The sequence below is a fragment of the Odocoileus virginianus genome, chromosome 3 (assembly GCF_023699985.2).
Source record: "Odocoileus virginianus isolate 20LAN1187 ecotype Illinois chromosome 3, Ovbor_1.2, whole genome shotgun sequence".
NCBI classification, from domain to species: domain Eukaryota; kingdom Metazoa; phylum Chordata; class Mammalia; order Artiodactyla; family Cervidae; genus Odocoileus; species Odocoileus virginianus.
In genome coordinates this window covers 41,670,865-41,683,582 of record NC_069676.1, presented here as the reverse complement: position 1 = coordinate 41,683,582, position 12,718 = coordinate 41,670,865, and the positions used below count along the sequence as shown (strand labels likewise).

General features: G+C 38.6%; 1 protein-coding gene across 5 annotated transcripts in view; it reads left to right on the top strand.

Moving 5' to 3' along the window:
• Positions 1–12,718, top strand: part of FSTL4 (follistatin like 4) — a 657,291-nt gene that overhangs the window by 639,047 nt on the left and 5,526 nt on the right. For all 5 annotated transcript variants that reach the window (XM_020908080.2, XM_070465356.1, XM_070465357.1 and 2 more), the window contains one exon: positions 7,073–7,180. In XM_020908080.2, the coding sequence (XP_020763739.2) occupies positions 7,073–7,180 (108 nt within the window). The remainder of the gene's footprint in view (positions 1–7,072; positions 7,181–12,718) is intronic.

Here is a 12,718-nt window from a genome sequence, read left to right as displayed (position 1 = left end):
TTATGGCAAAAGGGATTTCCCAGGTGTGATTAAGGATTTTTAATACTTTTTATTGAACGATAGTTGATTTACAATGTTGTGTGAGTTTTAGGTGTACAGCAAAGTGGATCAGTTATACATACAGATATGTCCACTTTTTTTTTAAGATTCTTTTCCCATAGAGATCATTACGGAGTATTGAGCAGAGTTGCCTGTGCTATGCAGTAGGGTCTTATTAGTTATCTATTTTATATATAGTTAATACTTTTAAATCCCAATCTCCCAGTGTACCCCACCCCTCTTTTCCCTGTCGGTAACCATAGTTTGTTTCCTACATCTGTGAATTCTATTTCTGTTTTGTAACAAGTTCATTTGCATTATTATTTTAGATTCCACATATAAGCAATATCATCATATTTGTCCTTCTCTGACTTACTTAGTATAATAATCTCCAGGTCCATCAATGTTGCTGCAAATGGCATTATTTCATTCTTTTTTATGATTAATATTCCATTATACATACATATTGGACATTTAGGCTGTTTCCGTGTCTTGGCTATTGTAAGTAATGCTACAATGAATGTTGGGTGTGTGTATCTTTTCAAATTATGCTTTTCTCCAGATACTTGCTCAGGGGTGGGATTGCTGGGTCATAGGGTAGTTTTTTAAGAAAACTCCATACTGTTCTCCATAGTGGTTATACCAGTTTACATCCCCACCAAAGGTGCAAGAAGGTTCCCTTTTCTTCACACCCTCTTCAGCATTATTTGTAGATTTATTGATGATGGCTATTCTGACTAGTGTGAGACCTCACTGTAGTTTTGATTTGCATTTGTCTAATAATTACTGATGTTGATCTTTTCATGTGCTTCTTGGCCATCTATTCATCTTCTTTGAAGAAATGTCTATTTAGGTCTCTTGCCTATTTTTTGATTGGGGTTGCTTTTGTTTGTTATTGAGCTGCATGAGCTCTTGGTATATTTTTTTAGATTAATCCTTTCTTGGTTGCTTTATTTGTAAATATTTTCTCCCATTCTGTGGGTTGTCTTTTCATGGTTTCCTTTGCTGTGCAAAAGCTTTTGAGTTTAATTACGTCCCATTTGTTTGTTTTTATTTTCATTACTCTAGGAGGTGGATCAAAAAAGAGCTTGCTGCCATTCACGTCAGAGTATTCTGTGTTTTCCTCTAAGAGTTTTATGGTATCCAATCATACATTTGGGTCTGTAATGAATTTTGAGTTTATTTTTGTGTATGGTGTTAAAGAATGTTCTAATTTCAATCCTTTGCATGTAACTGTCTGGTTTTGCCAGCACCACTTATTGAAGAGACTGTCTTCTCTCCATTGTATATTCTTCCTTTGTCAAAGATTAAATGACAGTAGGTGCATGGGTTTATTTTGGGGGTTTTTTAACCTGTACCATTCATCTATATTTCTGTTTTTGTGCCAGTAGCATACTGTTTTATAGCTTTGTAGCATAGTCCAAAGTCAGGGACCCTGATTCCTCCAGCTCCATTTTCCTTAAGATTGCTTTGGCTATTCAGGGTCTTTTGTGTTTGCATACAAATTCTAAAGATTTTGTTCAAAGTATGGATTTTTAAATGGAATTTAAAGGGAATTATCCTTAATTATCTGGGTGAGCCCTACCTGCAAGCACAAGTATCCTCGTAAGAGAGAGGATGTGACAACATAGAAGAAGGAGACAGTTTTAGGGCTAAAGCAGGTTTGCTACACTGCTGGCTTTAAGATTGGAGGGAAAAGGCCGTAAGTCAAAGAATGCAAATTTTTGGATTCTGGCAGCCGGAAAAGACAAGGAAAACATTCTCCCCTAGAGCCTCTAGAGGGAGCACTACCATGCAAATGTATTTCTCCTGCCAGTGAAATTAATTTTGGACTTCTGGCCTCAAGAACTGTAATTATGGGGAATAAATTTATGTCGTTTCACTGTTGCTACAGCAGTAGGAAAGTAATGCACTCTGATAGAGGCTTTGAGCAAGGCAGGGGATGAAGCAGATATAGGGGGAAATTAGTAATTCAGCTTTAGATTAAGTTTAAGCTGCTATTATATATATATATATATATATATATATATATATATATATATAATCTGTATCTTTAAAGATGTCATGTAATAGGTTGCATAAATAGGTCTGGAGTCAAAGGAGAGGTCTAGGCTGGAGATATGAATGTGGGCATCATCACCATGTGAATTTGTTAAATCCAGTGACCTGGAGGAGATCATGGAGGGATATATAGATAGAGAAGAGGTCACGGTTGGAGCCCTGAATTACTCCAACACTTAAAGATCAGGAATGAGAGAGAGAGAGCCAACAGAGGAGATCAAGAAGGAGTAACCTGAAAGGTAAGAAGAAAATGAGGAGAGGGTAGTTTTCCAGAAGCCAAGAGAAGAGTATTTTAAGGGAGAGTTAGTGGCCAATGGTGTCAAAGGTTGCTGAAAGTATTTTTATGAAGACTGAGAACTAACCTTGGATTCCGTACCACACGGATCACCTTGGCAGGAACAAACAGGACGATAATGGCAGAATGCAAGCCTGAGCGGGGTGAGTTCAAGTCAGAATCAGAGGGAGTAGAGATTGAATACAGACAACCATTTTGAGGGGTTTTGCTGAAATGTGAGTGAAAGTAGACAAATGAGGCGGTAGCTGGCAGAGGATGTTGAAGAAACTTTTAGACTAGATGACATTCCAGCATTCGTATGCTAATGGGGAAACTTCTGCAGTTCTTCCCTTTCTTCTGCATCACTGAAGTAGGCAGTGGAATCCAGGACATATGACCAGATACACCAGCCTAAGATAAAAAGCATGTTCACTCATCAGAGCAGGAAGAAACAAGAAGTATTCAGGCACAGGTGCAAATAGGTGATACAGTTGGTGGTAGCTGGGTGATCTCCTCTCCTGGTTGCCTTTGAAATAAGAAGGAAAATTATCACCAAGGCTGGAAGTCTAAGGCAAGAGGTGAAAGTTGGATGTGAGATTAAATTGACCAGGGAAATGTGATAGGACCGCAGGGCAGTGGTGAAGGTCCACTTAAGGACGAGGGGTGCAAATTTAAAGTCAAACCAGTGACAAGGGTTGTATTTTTTTTTTTCCAGGAATGCTCAGCTGTGCAGGTTGCTCACTGTTGGGAGAAAGTTACATAAAACCAGGGTTTTGGTTGTGGTTTCTCCTGGCAGATATGACAGGAGATTTTCTAGCTATCTTTTTGTTACTGATTTACCTGGTCAGAGAAAATAACTCTGAATAATTTCAATCCTTTGAAATCTATTGAAGCTTGCTTTATAATCAAGCTAATGTACTTTGGCAAATGCTCTATGTGTACTTTAAAAGCATGTGTTTTCTAATGTTTTTGAGTATGTGCGTGTGTGTGTCAAGTTGGATCATCCTATTATTCAAATATTCTAAGTGACTTTTGTTTACTTAGTCAACTAGCTGCTGAGAGGTATGTTGAAATCCTCCCCATGATTGTAAATTTATCAAGTTCCATCCATTTTTGCTTTAAAATTATAATATCTTCCTGAGTGGAAGACTTCTTTCAAAATATCCCTATTTATCTCTGGTAAAGCTTCTTGCCTGAAAGTCTATTTTTGTCTAACAGTGTAGCTAAATCAGATTTACTTTGATTAGTGTTACCATGGTATAATTTTTCCATTCTTTCACTTTCAATCTACGTCATGTATTTAAAAGGTGATCTTCTGTAAAGCTAATGTATTTGAATTTTGGCTTTTATCTAGTTTAATAATCTTGGTCTTTACTCACTTATTTGATCCCTATATATTTAAGTATATGGTTATACATACCATCTTTCTGTTTTTTTATTTGACCTACCTGTTTTTTCCTCCTTTCTTGATTAGTCAAACATTTTTATTATTCTATTTCTCCCTCTAGTAATTTGTTGTCCATGCATTCTTTGATCATTGCTATTATTATGACCACCCTAGAAATTACAACACATTCTTTGCCTCAATACAGTCTCATACAAGTTATTACTTCATTTGCCTAATAATGGGCTTCCCTGATAGCTCAGCTGGTAAAGAATCCACCTGCAATGCAGAAGACCTAGGTTCAATCCCTGGGTCGGGAATGTCCCCTGGAGACGGAAAAGGCCACCCACTCCAGTATTCGGACAAGACTGAGCAACTTTCACTTTCATTGCCTAATAATGAGAGAACCTTAGAACACACTAACTCCTCTAACCACCCCCCGCCCCTGCCTTTGGCACTATAGTAGGAATGAATTTATTTCTACATATAATTTAACCCTGCAAAACATGACAATTATTGTCATTTATATTCACGCATATATTTACCTTTCTCATTGCTCTTTCCTGAAGTACAGTGTTCTGTCTGGGATCAATTTCATTCTGACTGAGCACGTTGCTTTAGTGCAGGTCTGCTGACAACAGATTCTCATAGTTACCTGTTTGAAAATTTTCCATTTGTAAAGGATGTTTTCACTGGATATAGAATGTTACATTGGCAGTTATATTCTTTCAACTTTAAGATGCCATTTCATTATCTTCCACTGGTTTTGTTAACAGGTCAACCGTCAAGTTTTACTGTCTTTCTTTTGAAGATGACATATCCCTTTTTTCTCTCTGGCTGCTTTCTAGATTTTCTCTTTCTTCGGTCTTTAATATTTTTCATCAGATTGGAGAATTCTTAACCATTGTTTCTTCAAATATTCTGAGGCCTCATTCTTTCTCACCTCATCTTTGAGAACTCTGAAAGAAAAAAAAACTAGACCTTACCATTGTGTCCCACACATCTCTTTCACTCTTTTCATATTTTCCATCCTTTTTTGTTTCTTTGTAGTTCAATTTGGGTATGTGCATCAATTGTCTTTCACTTTACTAGTCCTGTCTTCCACCTTGTCTAAGGTATATTTAACAAAACCTATTAAGATCTTAATTTCAAGTTTTGCATTTTTTCACTTTAGAATTTCTGCTTAATTCCATATACATACATATATATAATTATATGCACATAATTTTCTTATCTTTTTATATTATTTTCAGTCATGTAATGCCTAGTCATTTTTTTCTTAATGGCAAACCTTCCACGTAACATTGTAGAGACTTTATATGGCTGTCATCCACTGAAGAGGGTCTATCCTTTTCTCTGCTAAGAAGAGAGAGGGTAGAGAATGAATCCCTCTAATCAGGTACTGTGTTGAGTCAAGGCTGAACTGCAGCTTTTATAAAGCTTAGTCAGCCTCTGATTCACTTCTACTAGGTCACCCTTCCGGTCCTCACACTGAGAGCCTGGTTTGTTCTTCAGGACCTTTTCCCTTCCATGTCTTAGCTCCTTAGCATATAGAGATTGTGGAAAGCTCTGCTCTGAATTTAAGAGATTTCGGGGGGGGGGGGGGTGGGGGGTGGGGCGGTGGTTAGGTTTTCAATCTCCTGCTCCACACCACCTCAGTCAGAGTGAAAATATGAACTATGATTGGAAAAGTTTAGGCAGAAAGGAGAGATACTTCCCTGAAGTTTGGACTGCAGGCACTTTGTGAAGACGGTGGACAAATAAGATAGCTAGAAGAGCATGTGTAATCAAGAGGGTTTTTAAAAGGAGAGGAAAAAGTACAAGAATCTAGAGAGAGTGAGGATGGTATCATGACTGGTGAGTTAAGAAGCTCTGGGGAGAAGGCGGCCGCTGGATCCTGAAGCCTTTGGTAAATGAAGGGAAAGGACTAGGAACCGGCAGAAGAGAGGAACAATGAGGAGCAGCTGGAAGCATGAACAATGGACCTGGGGTATATGAAGGTAGGAAAATAGAAACAACTCTACTTAGGACTTCAGGGTAGGGCAGGTTTTAATCTGATCAAGAAAGTTAAAGTAGACTGCAAAGATGGGGGTGACTGGAGAAGAAATAGATGTCAACGGGGATGGGCAAAATCAAGAGTTTAGGTTTGTATAAAGTTGTGGTCATTCAACAGAGGAATGAATTCTAGAGTACAGGGGGTTATTTGAAGCCATGTGCTGAATGAGCTCATCCAGGGAAAACAGGTAGATAGAAGGTCAAAGAGGAAGATGTGGAACATGCCAACATTTAGAAGTCACGATGAGGAAGGGAATGGTTAACCATGCTGAAAATTCAAGTTAGAGGAGGATCAAAAAGTGATCTCTGAATTTGACATTAAGCTCTATGACAGTTCAGTGGAGTGGTGAAGACAATTAAATGGTTTCAGGGACTCCATAGACATTTCTTGAGAAAAGTTTTAACCAATGGGGACAAAGATGACCCCCGACTAGATCAGAAAGGCTAGAATATGGTGGACTAAAATTGAACTTTCAGAAATTTGTTGACAAGGAATAAGTTATGGTGGCTGCAGTAGGGAAGAGAAAAAGATCACTGAAACCAAGAAGGAACTAAGAAAGCAGGGCTTTGAATGAAGGCACCAAACTAGGGATCCTTAGCGAACAAAGAGAGTGGCTAGGTCAGTGCCGAGAGAGCAGGGGTCACAGCGGCATCACAAACAGTGTTTTAGAACTTAGAAACTACATTAAGAGAAGTATAAAACAGTCTCCAGGTGACTGAGGAAGTCTCCAGAGCCACTGAGGAAGCTCTATTCTCAGAAAATAGCAGAGTTTCAGCAGTAGAAAAAGACTCACCTGATGCTACAGTCCAAGTCCCGGAGGTTCCAGGTGAGTGATGTACAAGACAGTCTGCACAAGGTTAAAGGACATGTGATAATGGAACCTTTCCAAGTCAGTCTCAGATGATGTAGGTGGAAGAGCTTGGGAAGGATGCTGAGGGTTCAGGAGGCCTCCAAGGCTTACAGGAGAAGTGATGGGAGGGTCCTGAAGCTGACTTGTGAGTGGAAAACAGGAAAAAAAAAAAAAAAGTGTTTATGTTTTTGCCAAGATGGTATGGGTCTTCTTTAAGTAAAACTTGCAAGAAAGGAAAACATTACTAACAACCAATTTTATGCCTCTGAAGACAAACCCACAAAGGTTTCTGCCCTGGGTTCCCAAATGGGCTCATTATCCAGGATGCTAGGCTGGATAGAGTGGCCTAGAAAAGAATCACTTTCTGCAACAACAATGATCAACTTGTCGCTATTTTTTCTTTTTAAGTCCATAGGTGTCGATCCTCTGCCGGCTAAGTTGTCCTATGACAAATCACATGACCAAGTGTGGGTCCTGAGCTGGGGGAACGTGCACAAGTCCCAGCCAAGCCTCCAGGTATGTTGGGTACATGGAGGACAACACCCACCCGCAGGAAAGGACTCTCTCCCCAGCTAATCACATTTTCCCAAAGTATGTCCATGAAAGAGAGTAGGAAACAGCCTCAGGACCACACCCCTTACAGGCAATTAGCAGGGTATCTTCTGCCAGGCCTGCTGCTAAAGACAGCAACACTGTTGGTGGATGGGATTCTGATGTCATGACAACCAGAAGGTGGCTCTTGGGCCCCACCTAGCCCAGCCCCCAAACACTTGTCTCTTCTCAGCCAGGAGCTCCTGGGGCCAAGCAGGAATGAACCTCTGGACTCCAAGCAGTGAGAAGGGAGACAGGGCTTTCTCCACCTTGGGCTGCATGGGCTGGAGAATACTACCAAAGCAGGCACCAGACAGTAAGGAAGCAGAAGGAAAAGAAAAGGGAAAGCAGAAGGAAAAGCAGTAGCAATTATGTTAATAAATGAAAGCATATTACAGAGTGCTCATGGAGTGCTAGGGCAAACGAAGTTTCAGTAATTGGCCCCTTCTCCAACCTAGGTATACATTCAGCCCTGCAGTTCAGCCATCGCACTGTGCTAACTCCCCCTTGGGAAGAGCTTGGGCCCAGCACATCTGTGGGATCCCTTCTTCCACCAGTCAGGGAAGGTCAGCACCACCCTGTGTTGAGTGTGTCTTGCTCAGCCTTTCTCACCAAGGTACATGAGAGGATTAAGCCCCACAAAAGGTGATTTAAATACCTGTTCCCTCAATTCTCACAATGATGGTACATAGACCCATTCTAGATGCCTAGAAGTTAACTCAGCACTTACAATGGATTGTAACTTGGCTGCAGATGGAGCCAAGTTCACCTTTGTAAGAGGCCAGGGGACATCCAGTGTACAGAAGCTTCCTCCTGGGGACTGGTCACCCTCCTGGGCCAGGGGAAGGACACTCCTTCATCTCCTACACACCAAGACTACTGCCCCTCAGTGGACATCATCAACACGTCCTGGGCCCCAGCGAGCTGATGACAAATAGTAATAATTCATTAGAGGACCTAGGGGTCAGAATAAGGTCACTCAGAACAGAGTATAAGCTCAGAAAATTGGTTTCTCTGGCAGCCCTAAGAAAACAGGTAAGGAAATTCGAAGGGAGGGGCCACAAGAAAATATTTTTCTAGAGCTAAAAATTAACAAAAATGTTTACCTAATTTAGAACTGCAGGAGATGAGTTGAAAAATGCATGGTTTCTACTGAGACTCAAATTAGTAGCCTGAAAGATAAAGAGCAGGAAAATCCTCAAATCACAGAACAAATATAAGATTAAGATATGAAGTCTCAAAAGACATTTCAAAGTCAAAAGAAGTTTAGAAGAAATAACAGTTGGAATGGAGTCAAACATGAAATTTGGAATAAAATTTCCAATTTAAAAAAATACATCTTGTAGATTGAAAGTGATCCAGATTAACATGATGAGAAAGAACACATCTCTGCTCTTCCTGGTAAAACTCTGGACTTCTAAGAATAAAGAAAAAATATTTCAAGGCAGAAAGAACAAGTCACCTATAGAAGAACAGTCAGATTTCTCACTTGCAACAGTAAAGACTGTGGCATTGTGTCCACATGCTACTAAAAGAAAAGGGTCAATATCCAAGGTATCATTTACCTGTCAGGACAAAAGAAAGACCTAAGCATATGCAAGAATTCAGAGAGCATATCACGAAAGATAGCAGAAAAATAGCAGGTGAGCCAGATCAGAGACATCGAGATGGAGGAAGATAAAGAAGAGACAAGAGTAAGTAAGAAATCTAGAGGAAGGTCCAAAATTGAAACAAGGTGGATGAGGAGAGGCTAATGTATAGTAAGTGCTAAATAAGGGTATTTGAATTAGGAGAGATGCACTGAAAGAGATATTCTGATACCAGACTCTAAAGATGATAAATTATTTCAGTAAAAGTAAAGATAGGGAGTAGAGGAAAGAGAAGGGGGTAGAAACATTCCAACATGTCATCTTATGGGGATAAAAGCGGATATAGAAAATGCTCTTTGAAATTGATAGTTGAGATAGTTAACTATCTAATTATTCCAAACGTGACAAACTGATTCCCCTATTAAAAGCAGAGATAATGAGACTGGGTTTGGAAGGAAGAGAGGGAGAGAAAACTAGCTATAATTTGTTTACAAGAGGCATATAAAGTGATGATAGGTGGATGAAAAGATGTTTGACTGTAATATTAATATCAGACAAGGTCAAATTTAAGGTTACAAGCACTAAATAGCATAAGGAGAGACATCATGTGAAGACAAACAGCCAACAGATAGCAAACAGCTAAATACATGACACAAGAGTGATTAAAAACACAAGAAGAACTTGATTTTAAATACCAAGGAGACAATATAATGACATGGGGAAAGTGAATAATATGAATAAGGAACTCGGTTTCATAAATATATAAACCTTTCTTCTGCCAAATAGAATTTTTTCACATGTCCACATATACATGTATCAGTAATCACAAAATTTTAACAAATTTTGCAAAAGTCAGTGTTATAGGCTACGTTATCTGATAATTATAAATAATTAAAATGTGACCTACCTAATAAGGAAACACTCCTAGATTGTTACTGGAGCAAAGAGGAAATTAAAATGAGAAATTACAAAGTGTCTGAAAGCAATGAAAAAGAGACTCCTCCTCATCAAAACCTACAGGATAGAGAGAAAACCATACATAAGGGAATATTTGTATCTTAAAACCTGCAGAGAATATATTTGCATTAAGAACTTAGAAAAAGAACAAAGTAACTGGCAGGAAGGAAAGACCAAAATTAGTAGAAATAAAAAACAAAAAACAATAAATCCTTCATAAACCTGATAAAGAAAAAAACATAAAATGAAGAATGCAGAGAGAGATTACTACAGATGAAGATGAAAATAATTATAAAATAGTATACTGCAACTCTGAGGTGGAAATTTTTAAACCTAGAAAAAACAGATGATTGCAAAATGCAGAAAAAAATAAACTGATCTAGTCAGAGAGAGAAAGTATCATATGACATCACTTATATGTGGAATCTAAACAATGACACAACTGAACTTCTCTGTGAAGCAGAAAGAGACTGACAGAACAGACTTGGGGTTAGCAGATGCAAATTATTACATATAGAATAGATGGACAAGGTCCCACTGTATAGCACAGGGAACTTATAGTCAATGTCCTGGGACAAAACCATAACAAAAAAAAATTTATATAAATATAAAAAAGAATTATGTGTGTGTGTGTATATATATATATATAACTGAGTCTCTGTGCTGTACCGCAGAAATTAACATAAGTCAACTATACTTTAATAAGTAATTTAAAAACCGACCTGAGAAAAGGAAAACCTGAAGTAGAACAATTACCAGAGGTTTTTTTTTAAGATTAAAAATCTACCATAGAAAAATGTACAGCCAAGTTTCTGATGCATTGTTTAAAAATTAGATTAATACCTAGGCAAGAACACTAAAACGTATGTATTCAGAAAAAGGCAAGTCATGAGTGGATTTTTCAGAACATATTAAAATACATTGAAGTTGGCTAATTAATTAATTAGTATTGATCCTAGAAACAAATACATTTTAGTGCTAGTTGCTTAAAATGTAATAACTGATAAATGAAGCATATAAAATTGGTAAGGCAAATGCTTTGGGGACCATAATCTTGTCATTTATGAAAACTTTAAGTTGATCATTTAATCTTATTTCTCAGACCACTTGTATTCAGTGATAGCATTACCTTTGTGAGAGAGGCGGAGCATAGTATTAATAATTGGAACTGAGCAGAAGAGGAGCTTTTGGTACAGCCAAGTTGTAACAAACCTTTCAAATGCAGATAGTTTTAGTATCATTTGAACTATCTCAGACCATGTGGGGGAAATGTACAGCTCCTTAGTATTAAAAAATAAAACTATCAACTAATCTCACAAAGACAGAAGCAAAATTCAACATGGTATTAAAAATAGAGTCCAACAATTCGTCTAACTGCTTGAGTAGGGAACAAATTCCCAGGATGTAATAATGGCTCACTGTTAGGAAATCAGTCAATATTACTCATACCACAAATTAAAACAGAATATACTATAATATTTTCAATGAATGCTGGAAAGGCATTTAACTAAATACAGCAGACATTTTTAATTTTTAAAAAAAATTAAAAATAGGAATAGAAGACATAATCATAATGAAGACTGTTTCCCAGAAACCAAGAGCAAATATTGCCTAAATGACAAAACATTAAGAGCATTTTAATTAATATCAAGAATTAGACCATGATGCCCACCATCACCATACTTAGAAAGTCTGAGAAATACACTCTGACAAGAAAATGAAATAAACTGAATAAACCTACCTTCATCATTCCGGAAACCACTGCTTGCAAAAACTGCTCCTGGAAATGACAAAAGGCAGAGCCTTTGTGGTGAGCAATTTAGAAATGGGAACCAAAAGCCTCAACCCAGCAACGTGACCCCTCAGAACTTATCCAGAGGCCATGATCAAGGATGGGCACAAAGATTTAGTTATAGCACTATTTGTTACAGCATTATTTATATTTGCAAAACATTCAGAATACTATCCTAAGGTTTCTGAATATCTAACACTAAGGGACTGGTTAAACAAACTTTGCTATGACAAAATGAAAGTGGTTCTATCAATGAGGCTTGTTGCACCAAGGCCCTCCCCCAGGAGGCAGTGTTTAAATCTTTGGCATGTTGAGAATTTTGCCCATCATGCTCTTGTCCACCCACACCCAGGTCCAGTTTTTAGCTGCATCAGTACTTTGGCTCCCTGCTCGTCCCCAACTGTCACCTCTTAGCTGGCTTCATCCACCCCTCTGGAGCAGATGCTCAGCCTTCCCTACCCCATGCTACCAACTGACATCTCCTGATATCCAGTCCTGCCTGCATCTCCAACTAAGCCCATAGATCCAGCAAATCTGAGAAGCTCAAAAGCTATCTTTTAGTCACCAACATGCCCAGCCATGTGTTGGGGACACAGGCCAAGAAGGTACTCGTGACTCATTGGGGAAATGAGGTTGACTAGCCCATATCAGTTCAATGGCTCATGCTACTGGGTTTTGAAGAAGCAACCTCTGAATACAGGGTGTTAGGGCGGTGAAGCATGAATGACACGGACTGCTGACAGCCTGTAATTTTCCATCTCTATTATAAGCTAAAATGACAGACCTGATATCAAGCAATGATTGCATGGTTTCTTGGAATTCTCCGGCATTTTCACCTGGACATTCTAAGATTCTAAGTTTCCTAATACTGATTTTTTTTTTTTTTTCAAACTTTTTACTTTGTATCGGGGTATAGCCAGTTAACAATGTTGTGGTAGTTTCAGGTGAACAGCAAAGGGACTCAGCCACACATGTACATGTATTCACTCTCCCCCAAATCCCCCTCCCATCCAGGCTGGCACATAAACAGAAGACTTCCATGTGCTATATAGTAGGTCCTCGTTGATTATCCATTTTAAATATAGCAGTATGAACATGACCATCCCAAACTCCCTAGCTATCCCC